At 40.5% G+C, this 19720-nt stretch overlaps 1 protein-coding gene across 3 annotated transcripts in view; it reads left to right on the top strand.

The window, feature by feature from the left end:
• Positions 1-1883: 1883 nt before the first annotated feature.
• spon2a (spondin 2a, extracellular matrix protein) overlaps positions 1884-19720 on the top strand; it is a 91612-nt gene continuing 73775 nt past the window's right edge. The window contains exons 1-3 of one of the 3 annotated variants that reach the window (XM_061902068.1): positions 1884-2070; positions 2423-2519; positions 6940-7060. In XM_061902068.1, coding sequence (XP_061758052.1) covers positions 1980-2070; positions 2423-2519; positions 6940-7060 — 309 coding nt within the window. In that variant the 5' untranslated portion in view covers positions 1884-1979. Of the gene's footprint in view, positions 2071-2422; positions 2520-6939; positions 7061-17613; positions 17823-19720 lie in introns of those variants that run through there. The other 2 variants (XM_061902071.1, XM_061902069.1) reach the window with 2 other exon arrangements.

Here is a 19720-nt window from a genome sequence, read left to right as displayed (position 1 = left end):
ATGAGTTTGGGTCTCTCCCTTAGAGATAGGGTGAGAAGCTCTGTCATCCGGGAGGAACTCAAAGTAAAGCCGCTGCTCCTCCACATGGAGAGGAGCCAGATGAGGTGGTTCGGGCATCTGGTCAGGATGCCACCCGAACGCCTCCCTAGGGAGGTGTTTAGGGCACGTCCAGCTGGTAGGAGGCCACAGGGAAGACCCAGGACACGTTGGGAAGACTATGTCTCCCGGCTGGCCTGGGAACGCCTCGGGATCCCCCGGGAAGAGCTAGACGAAGTGGCTGGGGAGAGGGAAGTCTGGGTTTCCCTGCTTAGGCTGTTGCCCCCGCGACCCGACCTCGGATAAGCGGAAGATGATGGATGGATGGATGGATGGAGTTCGAACATTAAATTTCTTGTCTTTGCCGTCTATTCAATTGAATATAAATTGAAAAGGTTAAGCAAATTAATCTATTCTGTTTTTATTTACGATTTACACAACGTGACAACTTCACTGGTTTTAGGTTTTCTATATGGCAAAACTGGCACTGTTATTGTTGACGTGTGAAAGCAATCCAGTTACTAATGGCAAAGGTGTTATCCTAAACCCAACTACTAATGCTAACTCTTTTAAAAAAAAGATAATAAAAGGCTTAGTCAGATCTTCGATGAATTGAACTGATTAACGTGGACCCCGACTTAAACAAGGTGAAAAACTTATTGGGGTGTTACCATTTAGTGGTCAATTGTACGGAATATGTACTGTACTGTGCAATCTACTAATTGTGAAGTGAAGTGAATTATATTTATATAGCGCTTTTTCTCAAGTGACTCAAAGCGCTTTTCATAGTGAAACCCAATATCTAAGTTACATTTAAACCAGTGTGGGTGGCACTGGGAGCAGGTGGGTAAAGTGTCTTGCCCAAGGACACAACGGCAGTGACTAGGATCAGGCGGGCCGGTTCTACAATGGGAATGAAACTGGACTCACTGGTGAGGGTGGCAGAGAAGAGGACTGTTGACAAACTAGTGAGCATCCTGGATGATGCCAGTCACCCTCTGCATAGTGTTATCAGTAGCCAGAGGAGCCTGTTCAGTTCTAGACTGCTTCATCCCAAGTGCAGGACTAATAGACTCAAGAACTCCTTTGTGCCACACGCCATTAGACTGTACAACTCCTCTCTGGGACGGGGGCGGGGGGGTAAAAGGATGACAGGGGATGCAAAACAATAACAGTGTAATACGTTTTCATAACATGGTCACTACTGCCTACTTTGTCTTGTTATTTTACTGTTATATTGTTATTCCCATTGTTGCTTTTTAGTGGCGTGTAGTGGAAGAGTGGCCGTGCGCAACCCGAGAGTCCCTGGTTCGATCCCCACCTAGTACCAACCTCGTCACGTCCGTTGTGTCCTGAGCAAGACACTTCACCCTTGCTCCTGATGGGTGCTGGTTAGCGCCTTGCATGGCAGCTCCCTCCATCAGTGTGTGAATGTGGAAGTAGTGTCAAAGCACTTTAAGTATCTCAAAGGTAGAAAAGCGCTATACAAGTACAACCCATTATATTCTTATTGTAATATTTCTCTATTTTGTTTCCATTTAAACCCCCATTATTTAATTTTTACTTTTATTTGAATTGATCTCAACTCTGTACACTGTTGCTGGAATTTTAATTTTCCTGAAGGAATCAATAAAGTACTATCTATCTATCTATCAATCTATCTAGGATGGCACAAGCGGGAATCGAACCTGCAACCCTCAAGTTGCTGGCACGGCCACTTTACCAACCGAGCTAATAAAAGTTTCAATCAATCAATTAATCAATCAATCAAAGGCGTAATGAGTCACATCACAAATGCATTCCACTTGTTCACCTGAACTGTCACACGAGTGTCAACGTCAAAGCCTAAAACACATCATTTTGACAATGATCTTACAAAGTCTTGTGGAAGTCGTTTTTTTTCCAGAATGATCACATGAATAACACCTCTTTGACGGCGTAAGATGGATAGCCATCATTTGCGTGTTTGTTTTCTCCCCACACAGCCACAGAGACACTGCAGGGAACTCAGGGGAATGGAATGCCCTCAGGAGGGTATGTATGTGGGAATGAGGGTATTTTTTTCCACTAAATCAGGCTGATCTTCCAAACATGGCATTTGGAGCACTGTTGGCAGTTAATGTACACAACTTGAATGTAATTTAATTAAATTCCCCTATCAGTTTACATGACTTATATATGCAACCTGAGATGTATTTTCCAAGTGTTTTCTCCTTGGCTTTCGACTGCTATAATTGATTTAATGTACAGTATTATTTACCTGAGTGAAAAAAATTCCACTGCTCTGCGACTTACATTCCTCTTTAGGTCCGGTCTTCTTTTCCTATTGCTGAATGCTGACTTTCCATACCGTCATTGGCTGACATCTCACTTTCTTTTCATGCAGTCAGTGAAGATGCCAATCATCGCTCTGCTTGGCATTGCAGTCATCGGATGGTCTACCTGTCAATCATCACACATCCAGTGATTACCTTCGGAAAGTTGTAAGTACAATTATTGTTCTTAGTTTCGATTTACCGCAGCATTGTGCTAGTGCAGGGGTCGGCAACCTAAAATGTTGAAAGAGCCATACTGGACCAAAAATACAAAAACAAATACCGTATTTCCTTGAATTGCCGCTGGGTATGCAGTAAGCGCCTGCCTAGAATTACTGCCGGGTCAAACTCGTTTCGCAAAATAATTAGCGCATGTTTAGCATTACCGCCGGCTCAGGATTAACTCGTTTCGCAAAATATTATTTTCTTATTAGCGCATGTCTAGAAATTCCACCGGGTCAAACTCGTCACGTCACGAGTGACACTTCCCCCGTCATCATTTTCAAAATGGAGGAGGCTGATTTCAATCATTTGAAATCGCATAAAGGGAAGAAGATTAAGAGTTATTCAGTAGGATTTAAGGTCCAAGCTATTGAATATGCTAAAAAGACCAGTAAGCAGCTATGTTTTATTAATATACCGTAGCTGCGTGTGTCAAATATGAGTCATTAAATGACTCCCGCCTCCTGGTGGTAGAGGGCGCTAGTGATCCTTCTTGCGACTACTCGGCTGCAGAAGAAGTGACAACAAGCAGCAAGAGTGAGCAGTGATCCTTTATTTTTTTTCCTCTCTCTTGCACTTTTAACATGGAGGATTACATATCTAAAATAAAACAGTTTTCTAAACTGGACTTTCAATCGAAGCAGGAGGTAATAAAGGAAGATCTCCATCGAGACACAGACTTTTAAAACTGAAGAAAGATAAGGAAGACTTCTATAAACAAGTTATCAAATGTTTTTGATCAGAAGGAGCTGCGCATGGACTTCATTTATAAGTAAAGGTAAGACCATAATAACGTTTTTTTTTATTAAATGTGCTTTTCGTGATGTTATCCTTACATCACACTCAAATTTATAAGCGCAGGCCTAAATTTACCGCATGCCTTTGGTAAGTGCCGGAGTGAGAAGAGGTTTTAAAATAATTAGCGCATGCTTGCCTTTACCGCATGCCTTTGGTTTGATTGATTGATTGATTGATTGATTGATTGATACTTTTATTAGTATATTGCACAGTTCAGTACATATTCCCTACAATTGACCACTAAATGGTAACACCCGAATAAGTTTTTCAACTTGTTTAAGTCGGGGTCCACGTTAATCAATTCATGGTAAACGTCGGAGTGAGAAGAGGTTTTAAATTAATTAGCGCCCCGGCGGCAATTCAAGGAAATACAGTTTGTCTGGAGCCGCAAAAAAATAAAAGCCATATTACATACAGATAGTGTGTCATGAGGTATAAATTGAATTTAGAGGACTTAAAGGAAACCAAATGAGCTCAAATATAGCTACAAATGAGGCATAATGATGCAAAATGTACATTTAGCTTGCCAAAATAGCATGTTAGCATCGATTAGCTTGCAGTCATGCAGTGACCAAATATGTCTGATTATCAGTCCACACAAGTCAATAACATCAACAAAACTCACCTTTGTGCATCTATGCACAACGTTAAAAGTTTGGTGGACAAAATGAGACAGAAAAAGAAGTGGCATAAAACGTGTCTTAGAAAGTTGTACATGTAAACAAACTACGGTGAGTTCAAGGACCGCCAAAATGAGTGGGACAAAACGGCGCTCGCCAAATACTCAAATCAGTGAAGCATGTTTAATATAAACAGTGTGCTTTATAGCAATTAGGGAGGTTTGTGTCATGTTTGTCCTCCTACAGAAACCAAGTTAAAACAAAAAATATATTTTTTATGTATTTTTCCCCTCATCTTTTTCCATTTTTCATACATTTTTGAAAAAGCTCCTGAGAGCCACTAAGGCGGCGCTAAAGAGGCGCATGCGACTCGCCGACCCCTACCCTAGTGTGACGTATAAAATACTCGTCCGACAACGGCGAGTATTTGGGAGTCGTTAGTGAAGTGAAGTGAATTATATTTATATAGCGCTTTTCTCTAGTGACTCAAAGCGCTTTACATAGTGAAACCCAATATCTAAGTTACATTTAAACCAGTGTGGGTGGCACTGGGAGCACGTGGGTAAAGTGTCTTGCCCAAGGACACAACGGCAGTGACTAGGATGGCGGACGCGGGAATCGAACCTGCAACCCTCAAGTTGCTGGCACGGCCACTCTACCAACCGAGCTATGCCGCCCGTGAAACGTCACACTTCCCTGCATGGCGCCATTCCCTTACCTTCGAACATTGTCCCGCCTCTGTTACGGCTTTGATCCTACAGTGGTACCTCAATTTACGAGAATCCCGACTTGTGGATATTTTCAGATATGAGCCCTTTGCGTTTGCTGTGAGCATATATTTGAGTTTTGGACCTCCCAATTGCTACGAGACGTAGTTGTCACGTTGCGTTTGTGACAAACCCCAAGATGCAGAGATGGTGGCAGGCATTGTGCGGGAAAACATGATTTAATTTAACACTAAAACAAGAACAAACAAAAGGCGGAGAAGAATTTTGGCAATGAACAAAAACTAGCACAAAGGCTAACTGTGGACTAGAAACAAAAACACTTCCTGGACACGAAGGAACCATGACATGAGCAGAGTGAACAGAAGTAGACACAGCTACAACTATAAGTATTAATGACATTGACAGGTAGTGGTGACAATAATCCAGCACTGACTGGAGGGGAAGGCAGATTTAAATAGTATCTGGCTGATTGACACCAGGTGTGGCCAGGTGCCAATCAGCCACAGCTGGGGAGACACAGCACTCAGGGAGACAAACAGGAAACGGACAAAATAAGAGCGCTGACAGGAAACAAAGAGCCTGACAGTAGTGTTTGTAGGAATGACTTCCTAAGATTTGATCCTAAACATCTGGTCTTTCTCGCTAGCAATAACTTCTAGCTAGAGGTCAACTTCATTGGCGTGGTTAAGCCTATTTTAGGGGGACTTGATGAAGGAACGTACTGTATTTTCCGGACTATAAAGCGCACTTAAATTTTTTTATTTATTTTCTTTTTCGAAAACTCGACAGCGCGCCTTAACCCGGTGCGCATATAATACGGAATAATTCTGGTTTTGCTTACCGACCTCCAAGCAATTTTATTTGGTACATGGTAGATGGCAACTTGTCCAGGGTGTACTCCGCCTTCCACCCGATTGTAGCTGAGATAGGCACCAACGCCCCCCGCGACCCCAAAGGGAACAAGCGAAAGAAAATGGATGGGTATAATGATAAGTGTGACCAGTAGATGGCAGTCAAACATAAGAGACATGTGTAGACTGCAATATGATGGGAATATGACTCAAGTAAACAACACCAACATTTTATATGTTCCATTGAAAATATAGAACATTACACACGGCGCTCAAAAATCGATCAAAATGTTTTAATACGACTTTGGTAAGCTATGAAGCCGCACCGTTTGATGTATTGTCGGTGCGCTAAACATACAAGTATTATTATTGTGTGTGTATAAGGTAAGACCAATTATTTGGCATTTTGTTTCACAATATTATGCAAAAGCAACTTTTCATACCTTCTGGTACCTGCCGATCCGTGTTTGGGATCTGCATAAGTCTTGAAAATTTGCACGCGTCCGCCTTTTTAGTCTGTGCGGTTCCGCAGTTGATAAGCTTCTTATTTTTGTCTATCTTCTTGTTATGGGACATTCATCTTCCGCTGTTGCCATTTCTAATAAAAAGTAGTGTAAAGTACTTATATCTGTCAGTAAACTCGCCATAAAAGCGCTAAAACATTCCGGTGTAGTGATTTTAAATTTTTCACCCTAAGAGCTTTAGTTATTAGAGAGTTCCAGTCGGGCGGTTTTTCACGGGACACAATTCCGGTGTTGTTGTCGTTTCCGGATGAGGAGATGCTGCTCCGTTATTGATTTAAGTGAAGTCTGAATGTCATCAAAACAGTTAGCGCCATCTTTTGACTCTGTACGCTACACCGCCACAACAAAGATTAAGAAGAAATGAAGCTGTCGAAGGTAAGCTACGTAAGTAAGACCGCCCACAAAACGGCGCATCCTGAAGCGACTGTCAGAAAGCGACTTGAAGATGATCTGTAAAACATCATCCGTGCAACATTTTGACCAAAGATCCACCGATACATGTTATGTAGACCACAAGGAAGTGATTTCAATTTAGAAAAACAAAAATTCAATTATATGACTCCTTCAATTATCTGATTGTAATAGAGATCCATCCGGATTCATTAACTTCATTCTAAACATTTCTTCACAAAAAAAGAAATCTTTAACATCAATATTTATGGAACACAAAAACTCTAGCTGTCAACACTGAATATTGCATTGTTGCATTTCTTTTCACACTTTATGAACTTATATTCATATTTTGTTGAAGTATTATTCCATAAATATATTTATAAAGGATTTTTGAAATGTTGCTATTTTTAGAATTAAAAAAAAATAAAAATCTCATGTACCCCTTGGCATAGCTTCCAGTACCCCCATTTGAGAACCACTGGACTACGGAGTCTGCACGGACTGCAATGGCGGAGGCGCACAAATTTTCAGGACTTATGCAGATCCCAAATACAGATCAGCAGGTACCCGAAGGTAAGAAACGTTTCTTTTGCATAATATTGCAAAACAAAACGGCAGATAATATGTCGTACCTTATACACACTCCATAATAATACTGGTATGTTGAAGCACGGTACAATTCATCAAGCGGTGCGGCTTCATAGCTTACCAAAGTCGTACTAAAACATTTTGATAGATTTTTGAGTGCAGTGTGTAATGGTCTGTATTTTCAATGGAACATGTTACATTTTGGTGTTGTTTACTATTGTGGTGTACACGTATCTCTTATGTCTGACTGCCATCATATTGCAGTCAACACGTATCTCTTATGTTTGACTGCCATCTACTCGTCACACTTATCATTTCACCATGTACCAAATAAAATAGCCTTGAGGTCGGTAAGCACAACCAAAATTATTCCGTACATAAAGCGCACTTTCGAGTTTTGAGACAATGAAAGGATTTTAAGTGCGCCTTATAGTCCGAAAAATTATAGTTATAGCTTATTAACCGAAATCGAGTCAAACATTTTCAAATCATTGTAATTTCGTTTTAGCCCAAAACCTCCCAGCCTCAAGAGGAACATCGTTGGCGTCTAACCTATTTGCCATCTTCACCAAAACCTGCTACTTTTAGCTGCTTAAATTCTGGTTTGCACTGAAACATTTTTCTTGGTTGGTTGCTAGATTTACGCCTACTTTTCTCAAATGATGCAATATGGTGCAGGAGCCAGTAGAGACTTACTATATTGGTGAGAAGCCTTCCTGTGCCAACAAGTGGAAGGATTTTAAGTCTGCATCTCATAGTAGATTTTTTTGGCCGTTAAAGTTCCTTCGTGTGTCCAAGTCTGTACTTTAGGTTGCCCGCTGCTGCCATCCCTCCATCCCACGCACTCACATGCACACACAGCAGCTATCATAACAGTGCTCCCATTACATCGCACACGTGGGTGCGTGACTTCGTTCTGTGCCCAGAAGCCCATTTCACTTACTGTGTGTTTACCCAGCTAATTGCTGCTAGAGTAATGTCATAAATCTTACAGCCAATGCACAAAAAGACGGCTGATTAAAAACGGAGCGATTTGTTTTTTCACAGGGTTTGCTTGACAATATAGAACAGGAGTAGGGAACCTGTGGCTCTAGAGCCAGATGTGGCTCTAGAGCCAGATGTGGCTCTTTTGATGACTGCATCTGGCTCTCGGATAAATCTGAGCTGATGAATTTCTAATTTATTTTTTAACACTTTAATAATTAGGACACTTTTGGAGTCCCAATTATTTTAGTGTGATTTGTTTTTAAGTGTCATTGCTCCAAAAATAATTATGAATCAAAATCCAAAATTAAGGCTCCAATTATTATATAATCTCAAATATTCCACCTTAAATAGTTATTGGGGGAAAATATTGCATATTTTGTCTTTTTTCCATTTTTTTTTTTCTAACGTTTATCTAGAGATTTAAAACTTGCTTAATAATAAAAATTACTGAGTGGAGGCCTGAATGTATATTTTTTATACATATATTGTATTGGTTTTTAAAATTAAAATAATGAAAATGGGCCCCGCTTGCTCTGATTTTTCAGTGTGCGGCCCTCAGTGGAAAAAGTTTAGACACCCCTGTCTTAACACGATAATTATGAATAATTCCGCTCGTAATCACAGTGCTAAAAATACCGTTCAAAATATAAAACATTCTCATGCATTTTATCCATCCATCCGTTTTCTACCAGACTTGTTCAAGAAGTTGCATTAATGGTAAGAAGTATTTGATTTATTATTGGTTAACTTCAGAATAAGAATGTTATTAAAAAGAATAGGAGATTTATTATACTCTACAAATGTTGGTCTTACTTAAAAATGCACACATTTAGTTGTATTCAGTGTTACAAAATATTATATGGCTCTCACGGAAATACATTTTAAAATATTTGGCTTTAATGGCTCTCTCGGCCAAAAAGGTTCCCGATGTGGCTCTTTTGATGACTGCATCTGGCTCTCGGATAAATCTGAGCTGACGTTGCTTAACATGATAAGTAATGAATAATTCCACTTGTAATCACAGTGTTAGAAATAACGTTCAAAATATAAAACATTCTCATGCTTTTTTATGTTCAAGAAGTTGCATTAATGGTAAGAAGTAATTTATTTATTATTGGTTTGTGTGGGGCTTGCCCTCCTGGGGGTTCTTCAGACCACCAAGAGCCTGTTTTAGGGTTACAATGTTGTTTTATTTTATTTTCCTCTCAGTTGCTTTCCAGCAATTGTCTTTTTCTCTTTCGTCCTCACTCGCGCTCTGGCTCCAGCCCCAACCCTGTCTCTCCTCCTGGCTGCTGCTTGTAACAGAGCGACAGGTGATTAGATAACAAGGCCCAGGTGGGCCATCTACGCACCTGTCGCTGATTTCGAGGCCGGTCCTGGCAGCATCCTGCTCTGCTGCAGGCCCGCAGGCCACGCCCCCTCCACAGTTAGCTTCGAAATAACAATGTTATTACAAAGAATAAGAGACCTATCATACTTTGGAAATGTTGGTCTTACTTAAAAATGCACGCGTTTAGTTGTGTTCAGTGTTAAAAAATATTATATGGCTCTTAGGGAAATACATTTTAAAATATTTGGCTTCTTGGCTCTCTCAGCCAAAAAGGTTCCCGACCCCTGGTATAGAACAACACCAGTTATCTTTTAACATCTTGGCGACAGCCTTATTCCGTAATGGTGATATTACACAAACACTTTCATTATGATGCATTCACTCCTTGTGAAACCTTGTTTCTCAGTATTCAACCGGAATTTACAATCAGGCCAACATTTTGTATGGAAATAACTGTAGTCTCCTTTGTCATAACTGTCAGAGTTAGTTTGTGATGGACCCCAAGATGCACAGATGGAGGCAGGCATTGGATAGGAAAACATAATTTAATAAAGATACTAAAACAAGAACAAACCAAAGGGGTGCAACAAAAAGTGCGCACGAGGCGGATAACCAACTAAGAGAGCTAGCATGGGAGCTAGAACACAAAGGGAGCTTAGCATGGAAGCTAGCAAAAAACAAAAAGGGCCTAGCGTGGTAGCTAGCATGTAGCGAGCAGGAAAACAGAAGTTGTACATGTAATATGAAAACAAATTGGAAGCAGGGAACAGAAAACTGTAAGTTACAAACATCTAACGAATATAGCTTACCGCTACACTGCAAAGACAAGACATGGCACGCCCCGAGCGACAATACATGACATCGACACGGCAATAATCCAGCCCAGACTGGATGGGAAGACAGGTCTAAATAGGAGCGGACTGATTGACACCAGGTGTGGCCAGGTGCCAATCAGCCGCAGCTGAGGGGACACAGCACTCAGGGAGAAAGACAGGAAACAGACAAAATAAACAGGAACTAAAGACAGGAAATACTACACACAGAGGAAAAACTAAAATACAAACACACTGTCAGGGGCAAGCCTGACAATTACAGTTAAGAGTGTGACGTTTTGTGTGTTTTAGGGCAATATTTTGGTACCAAAATGTATTTCGATACGTTTCTAAATGAATGGGAGCACAAAAAATGGCATTATTGTCTTTATTTTAACATCTTACATACAATTAAATCTTACGGTACAATAACATATGTTTCTGATTGCAATTTTGTCCTTAAATAAAATAGTTAACATCCAAGACAACTTTACTTTTAGTAGTAAGTAAACAAAGAAAGGCTCCTAATTTAGCCGCTGATGTATGCAGTAAAATATTGTGTCATTTTCCATTCTTTTATTTTGTCAAAACTATTAAGGACAAACAGTAGAAAATGAATTATTAATTTACTTGTTCATTTGATGTTAATATCTGCTTATTTTCTCTTTTATCATATATCTACACTTCTGTTAAAATGTAATAATCAGTTATTCTTCTGTTTGATACTTTACATTAGTTCAATCAATCAATCAATGTTTATTTATATAGCCCCAAATCACAAATGTCTCAAAGGACTGCACAAATCATCACGACTACAACATCCTCGGAAGAACCCACAAATTTGGGTATAAATTTGGGTATAAATCCGATACCAAGTAGTCACACTCACATTCACACACTAGGGACCATTGGGGACCAATAAACCTATCCCCAGGCAATAATAATATAATAAAATATATTATTATAGTTCAGTATCGCCCAGCCCTAGGCTTTGATATGAAAGTGTTTAGTGTAGAAGTAGTCATCAGTCCCGCTCATATGGTCACACCTTCCAAGACTGACCAATAAAAATATTTGTAGCATTTTGTTCAAAGGAGGCTACGCCAAAAAAGTTGAAGTTGAGTCAAGACCAAAAAATGATTAGCAACGACATTTTTTGTTTGAAAATACTTTTTTTTTAATTGAATAGCCATTTTTTACTTGAATTTCCATAAAAATACACAAATCCGTCTGTAGGTGTATAAACGGGTAGTGTTGGAGGTTGTTGAATTGCTTTATACACTTACGATACCACTGCTGACAGTTAGATCCTGGAACAGCTTCTTTCCATTTTCTTGGTTTCCTATATGAAATGAAGTTTCGCCATTGGGAAAATCGGCAGCATGCGTTCCGGACCGGATCGGGTTCCACTTTTAAGTTGTGCCCTCTGTTTGTGCATCGTGTGCGAATGTCTGCAGGGTTTGTTGCACTCTAGCGCTAAGCTGATGTGCTGTGATTAGTTTGCTGGTTGGCCTCGCTATGCTTCACTGACCTGGCTCATGTGACATTGGCGTGAGCACGCCATTGACAGGAAGCAACCTGAGATCTTGGACGTTGGCCTCTGTTAGGCATTGTGTGTGTGTGTGTGTGTGTGTGTGTGTGTGTGTGTGTGTGTGTGTGTGTGTGTGTGCGTGCATGCAGTATACGGTCAGAGTGTTCCAAGTCCTCATCAAATCTCAAGCCAAAGGCCTTCTCTTTGGTGCCCGGGGTCAACGCGGAGTTCAGACAGTGAGTCATTTAGTGCGTCCGCTCATGCGTACACACACTTGTGTGTTGCTGCTGTTTCTCGTTAGTCGCTGCACTGCAAAAACTGAAATCTAAGTAAGATGAAATAACTCAAATAAGGGTGATATTTGCTCATTTTCTGTCTAATAAGATAATTATTCTCACTAAGCAGATTTTAATGTTAGACTTTTACTTGTTTTAAAGGGGAACATTTTCACCAAACCTATGTAAGCGTCAATATATACCTTGACGGTGCAGAAAAAAGACCATGTATTTTTTTAACCGATTTCCGAACTCTAAATCGGTGAATTTTGGCAAATTAAACGCCTTTCTGTTTATCGGTCTTTTAGCGATGACGTCAGAACGTTCATTTTCACATTACAAACACCGGGTCTCAGCTCTGTTATTTTCCGTTTTTTCGACTATTTTTTGGAACCTTGGAGACATCATGCCTCGTCGGTGTGTTGTCGGAGGGTGTAACAACACTAACAGGGAGGGATTCAAGTTGCACCACTGGCAAGAAATCTGCCGCCAGACCCCCATTGAATGTGCCAGAGTGTCTCCACATTTGACCGGCGATGCTAAGACAGACATGGCACAGAGATGTATGGATAACCTGCAGATGCATTTGCAACCATTAAGTCAACGAAATCACAAAGGTGAGTTTTGTTGATGTTTTTGACTTATGTGCTAATCAGACATATTTGGTCACGGCATGACTGCCAGCTAATCGATGCTAACATGCTATTTACGCTAGCTGTATGTACATTTGAAACTAGATAACCACATTTAATGCGAAACAAACACTTACCAATCGACGGATTTAAGTTGCTCCAGTGTCACAAGATGCGAAAGTCCTGATCGTTTGGTCCGCACATTTTACCGGCGATGCTAATAAGGCAGCCATGCTATGGGCCACTTCATTAGGTACACCCCCGCTATGGCCGAATAGCGTCAATAGCTATTCGCTCAATAGCTTCGATTTCTTCTTCAATTTCGTTTTCGCTATCTGCCTCCATACTCCGACCATCTGTTTCAATACATGCGTAATCTGTTGAATCGCTTAAGCCGCTGAAATCCGAGTCTGAATCCGAGCTAATGTCGCTATATCTTGCTGTGGTAACCGCCATGTTGTTTGTATTGGCAGCACTGTATGACGTCACAGGGAAATGGATAGTGGTTTCCAAGATAGCGAAAATAAGGCACTTTAAAGCTTTATTTAGGGATATTCCGGGACCGGTAAAATTTTTTTAAAAACTTAAGAAAATACAACAAGCCACCGGGAACTGATTTTTATTGTTTTTAACACTTTTGAAATTGTGATAATGTTGCCCTTTAAAATAAAAAAAAAAAGGCTGATGCCGCTGATTAACGTTCACGAGATCACACTGCAAAAAGTCAGTCTTCAAAATCAAGAGAAAATTAAAGCTGCAGGCAGCGATGGACGGGACCGCTTTGGCTGCTGCCCCCGCGACCCAAGCCCGGATAAGCGGTAGAAGATGGATGGATTATTACACAGAGAAAAAGTTGTATACACATGTGTTATACATCAGTCTCCTAGTAATAACACTTGTAACGTGGCTTGGGCATTTTATAAGGACGCCTTAGTGCCGCCATTTTGAGACTGTAATGCAGTTGTTGTATTGAAGTGGGAATAGCAAACTTCCTGTTGATTTTAATTGCGGGTTGTCAGTGTATGAAATATAGGTCTGAATGAGACCTATATTGAGGTTTTTGTTTCATCTGTGTATGACAGTCCTACAGTGAGTTAGAAGCAGTTTTGTCTGAGCTATTCGCTCAATAGCTTCAATTTCTTCTTCAATTTCGTTTTCGCTATCTGCCTCCATACTCCGACCATCTGTTTCAATACATGCGTAATCTGTTGAATCTCTTAAGCCGCTGAAATCCGAGTTTGAATCCGAGCTAATGTCGCTATATCTTGCTGTGGTATTCCCATTGTTTGTTTACATTGGCAGCACTGTGTGACGTCACAGGGAAATGGATAGTGGTTTCGAAGATAGCGAAAATAAGGCACTTTAAAGCTTTATTTAGGGATATTCCGGGACCGGTAAAATTTTGAAAAAAACTTCAAAAAATACAACAAGCCACTGGGAACTGATTTTTATTGTTTTTAACCCTTTTGAAATTGTGATAATGTTCCCCTTTAAGGGTTTTGGTCCTAAATGATCTCAGTAAGATATTACAGCTTGTTGCTGAGATTTGATGACCTATATTGAGTAAAACATGCTTGAAACTAGAATATCAACTGTTGCAAAGCTGTGTCATCAACACTCACAAGTATAAAACTACTTTAATGAAATAATTTCTTATTTCAATCATGAAAAAAAAAATCATGATTTTGACACAATTGTGTGTCATTAAAAGAACCGTTTTATTTTCAATGAAACAATAGAAAACACGTAGTCATATCAATCAATCAATGTTTATTTATATAGCCCTGAATCACAAATGTCTCAGTACAGTTGGCACAGTACAGCAAACTGACAGTTATTATTTAAACATTTAATATGTGACATTTCAAACAATTTTGAACAGAAATAGTTCATGCACATTTAGGTAAATTCCTCAAAATTACAATGAAAAAAATCTTGGCCAGGAGCCGGGCTGTATATGTGCACTAATTGACTGAAAGAGCACGCACTTGGCGCGATGATGTCATGGTATGGATGGAAAACTGCATTTTTAGACCATATGATTTGCTTGAGCGGCTAGTAGACCCCTAAAGTAATGTTGCGTTTGGACCAGATGTTCCTCCAAGGGCATTTAAGTTACTGGTCAATCCCAAGTTATTTTGATGACATAAGCTGAGTTTAAATGATCAGCCTTGCACCTCCTGGGACCCCAGCACCTCCAAAACCCTCAAATCTAGACTCCAACCATCCCAGAACAAGCTAGTCCGGTTACTTTTAGACCTCCACCCCAGATCACACCTCACTCCAACCCACTTCTCCAAAGTGGGCTGGCTCAGGGTGGAGGACAGAGTAAAACAACTTGCAGTGAACCTAGTCTATAAAATCCGCAACACCTCCCTGATACCGAAGTACATGTCAAACTACTTCCTTAACGTAAATGACCGCCATAACCACAACACCAGGGGGAGCTCCACAAACCACGTTAAACCCAGATTCCCATCTAACAAAGGTCTTAACTCATTCTCTTTCTATGCCATATCAATATGGCATAGTGTCTCTAACTTCCAATAGGAACATGGTAGAAACATGAAACAAAAACCACTATGTAGGTCTCAGTTAGACCTATATTTCATGTACTGACACCTCCCGGCTAAAATCAACAGAAAGTTTGCAATTCCCCCTTCAATACAAAAGTTAGCTAAAAGATGGCGCTTTTTTTCAAACATTATCTCCTCTTAAGCCGTTTGTCGTTTCGCCTTCAAATAAACACAGAAGAGGGATTGAACCCTTCTGATTAAAATTTAATGAAAGAGTTTTAATTACTACCCCGGTTTGGATTTTATGAGCCCTGCTCATGCTGTAGCACTGCTGCTGTCACAAAATAGTGGCTTCCTGCTCAGACAAAACTGCTTCTAACTCACTGTAGGACTGTCATACACACATGAAACAAAAACCTCAATATAGGTCTCATTGAGACCTATATTTCATACACTGACCACCCGCAATTAAAATCAACAGGAAGTTTGCTGTTCCCATTTCAATACAATAACTGCATTACAGTATCAAAATGGCGGCACCAAGGCATCCTTATAAAATGCCCAAGCCACGTTACAACTGTTACTACCATGAGACTGATGTATAACACATGTGTATACAACTTTTTCTCTGTGTAATAATCCATCCATCCAACCATCTTCTACCGCTTATCCGGGCTTGGGTCGCGGGGGCAGCAGCCAAAGCGGTCCCGTCCATCGCTGCTTGCAGCTTTAATTTTCTCTTGATTTTGAAGACTGACTTTTTGCAGTGTGATCTCATGAACGTTAATCAGCGGCATCAGCCTTTTTTTTTTTTTTTTAAAGGGGAACATTATCACAATTTCAAAAGGGTTAAAAACAATAAAAATCAGTTCCCCGTGGCTTGTTGTATTTTTTGAAGTTTTTAAAAAAAATTTACCGGTCCCGGAATATCCCTAAATAAAGCTTTAAAGTGCCTTATTTTCGCTATCTTCGAAACCACTATCCATTTTCCTGTGACGTCATACAGTGCTGCCAATGTAAACAGCATGGCGGTTACCACAGCAAGATATAGCGATATTAGCTCGGATTCAGACTCGGATTTCAGCGGTTTAAGCGATTCAACAGATTACGCATGTATTGAAACAGATGGTCGGAGTATGGAGGCAGATAGCGAAAACGAAATTGAAGAAGAAATTGAAGCTATTGAGCGAATAGCTATTGACGCTATTCGGCGTGCTTAATGAAGTGGCCCATAGCATGGCTGCCTTATTAGCATCGCCGGTAAAATGTGCGGACCAAACGATCAGGACTTTCGCATCTTTTGACACTATAGCAACTTAAATCGGTCGATTGGTAAGTGTTTGTTTCGCATTAAATGTGGGTATCTAGTTTCAAATATACGTACAGCTAGCGTAAATAGCATGTTAGCATCGATTAGCATAGCATGTTAGCATCGATTAGCTGGCAGTCATGCCGTGACCAAATATGTCTGATTAGCACATAAGTCAACAACATCAACAAAACTCACCTTTGTGATTTCGTTGACTTAATGGTTGCAAATGCATCTGCAGGTTATCCATACATCTCTGTGCCATGTCTGTCTTAGCATCGCCGGTCAAATGTGGAGACACTCTGGTACATTCAATAGGGGTCTGGCGGCAGACACTTTGACATCTTGGGGCCAGTGGTGCAACTTGAATCCCTCCCTGTTAGTGTTGTTACACCCTCCGACAACACACCGACGAGGCATGATGTCTCCAAGGTTCCAAAAAATAGTCAAAAGAACAGAAAATAACAGAGCTGAGACCCGGTGTTTGTAATGTGAAAATGAAAATGGCGGGTGTGTTACCTCGCTACAAGACCGATAGACAGAAAGGCGTTTAATTCGCCAAAATTCACCCGTTTAGAGTTCGGAAATCGGTTAAAAAAATACATGGTCTTTTTTCTGCAACATCAAGGTATATATTGACGCTTACACAGGTTTGGTGATAATGTTCCCCTTTAAGAAAAATATATACACTCTTACCTATTTTTGGAAACCTTTCCAAACCGACTCATTTAGTCGCAGCTTTGACATGATGATAAGTGAGGGGCGTCCGGCAATAAAAACCTCCCTATTTGTGCATGTGTGTACCAGCTGTGTGACCACACACACACACACACACACACACACACACATGAAAACCTGAAGTAAAGCAGCTCCTCAGCTGACATCACAGCCGGATCTCAGGAAAAAAAAATGCTTTGCTTTTCTTTCCTAATCAGTAAATAAACAGCTGTGTTCTTTTCCATGCGGACTATTTTCATTTTTCATCAAGCCCTACACCTGCACATGCGTGCACACGCTCAGAGAGGCCAATGTGGCGTTGATTAGCCAGTCAGCAGGGACCGAGAAAGGGGGGCGAGATGGAGGAGCGCGACAGCGGAGGAGTAGAGCGAGGCTCTTTTAACCTCCTTTCCATACAAGGACGGGTCGGAGTAGGAGGGGGGAGGAGAAAGCCAGAGAGGGAGGTGGGTGACAACGGGAGACAACGATGCGAGAGAAGGGAGGAGAGAAACTTGGAGCCGGGAGATAAAGCCGGTAAAGGTTGATAAGGTTGCGCCAGTGACAGCTCAAGTGGAGTTTGAGGTCTCGAAACCGGCGACCGTGCAGCTCAGCCAGTGACTGACTTTGAAGCAAGGCAGGTAGGACTCACTGGCCTCCATTCATTCTCTCCGTTTCCTTAAGGATGCCAATTGGGGGGGGGAAAAAAAAAGATCTGGTGTGCATTTGGAATTCCACTCCACTTGCATGAGAGGTTTTCATTTGGCACTTTTGACTCTTAATACGCTCATGTCACATTTGATCAGATTCACTCGCTCCTTTTGAATTTCACTCGTCATCGCTGTGGTTTTTATGCAAGAAAAAGGAGAGAAGACACTTCTACTGCAACCTTTAACCCTTAATTGGCCTTTTACTGGACAAATGTTCGATTTTTACACAATAACCATATTTAGTTACATTTCGGAGTCAATTGCAAACATTTGTAATAGTGCTGTCAAACCATTATTGTTTTCAGTCGGATTAATCAATAAAATAATTGTGATTAGTCCCAGGTTATTGAATTGCCGCCGGGGCGCTAATTCATTTAAAACCGCTTCTCACTCCTGCGCTTACCAAAGGCATGCGGTAAAAGTAAGCATGCGCTAATTATTTTAAAACCTCTGCTCACTCCGGCACGTACCAAAGGCATGCAGCAAAAAAAATAGTGTGATGTAAGCTTGCACCTTAATTCCTGAATAGCTCTTAATCTTCTTCCCTTTATGCAATTTCAAATGACCGGTATTGAAATCAGCCTCCTCCATTTTGAAAATGATGACAGGGGAAGTGTCACTCGTGACATCACGAGTTTGATCCGGCGGTAATACTAAGCATGCGCTAATTATTTTAAAAACTCTTCTCACTCCGGCACTTACCAAAGGCATGCAGTAAAAATTTGAGTGTGATGAAAGCTTGCACCTTAAATCCTACTGAATAGCTCTCAATCTTCTTCTCTTTATGCGATTTTAAATTACCGGTATTGGAATCAGCCTCCTCCATTTTGAAAATGATGACAGGGGAAGTGTCACTCGTGATGTCACAAATTTAACCAGGCGGTAATACTAAGCACGCGCGAATTATTTTGCGAAGCAAGTTTGACTCAGCAGTAATTCAAGTCAGGCGCATACTTTATGCCCTGCGGCAATTCAATGAAATACGGTAAGTTAAAAAAGTACCCCGATATTTGGACACAACTGTATTTGAATGCACATATTTGACAGTTTTTATCTTAAGTCCAGTCAGGGTTTATTTTGAAGTGAAACTTGCCAGCGAGCACACTAGTTGGAGTCTCATCACTCATCTTTGCACTGACCTGATCACTGACCGGAGAACAGACCACACCACCTTTTAGGCAACTATGCGTCATTATTCTGCATGTATGCATTATTCATGCAATCATTTTTTGTGGTTGAAATAACACATTTTTGACGGCCCTTCTACATATATGTGTATATGTATGTTTATGCATGTGTATATATATGTGTGTGTGTGTGTATATGTATACATATGTATGTACTGTATATGTGTGTTTATACAGTATGTATATACATGTATATGTATGTATGCATGCATCTACATACGTATGTATATACCTATGTACATATGTACAGTAAATACCTATGTATGAATGTACGTACGTACGTACGTATGTATGAATGTACGTACGTACGTACGTATGTATGAATGTATGTACGTACGTACGTATGTATGAATGTATGTACGTACGTACGTATGTATGTACGTACGTACATATGTATGTATGTATCTACGTACGTACGTACGTACGTATGTATGTATGTACATATGTACGTGTGTATGTATGTACGTATGTATGTAGGTACGTACATACGTATGTATTTATGTATGTACGTACATACGTATTTATGTATGTACGTACGTACGTATGTATGTATGTATGTATGTACGTACGTACGTATTTATGTATGTACGTACATACGTATTTATGTATGTACGTATGTATGTATGTAGGTACGTACGTACG

The sequence above is a fragment of the Nerophis ophidion genome, linkage group LG05, assembly GCF_033978795.1.
Source record: "Nerophis ophidion isolate RoL-2023_Sa linkage group LG05, RoL_Noph_v1.0, whole genome shotgun sequence".
Classification (NCBI taxonomy): Eukaryota; Metazoa; Chordata; class Actinopteri; order Syngnathiformes; family Syngnathidae; genus Nerophis; species Nerophis ophidion.
The sequence above is the reverse complement of the archived record's forward strand: the minus strand, read 5'-3'. Positions and strand labels throughout refer to the sequence as shown.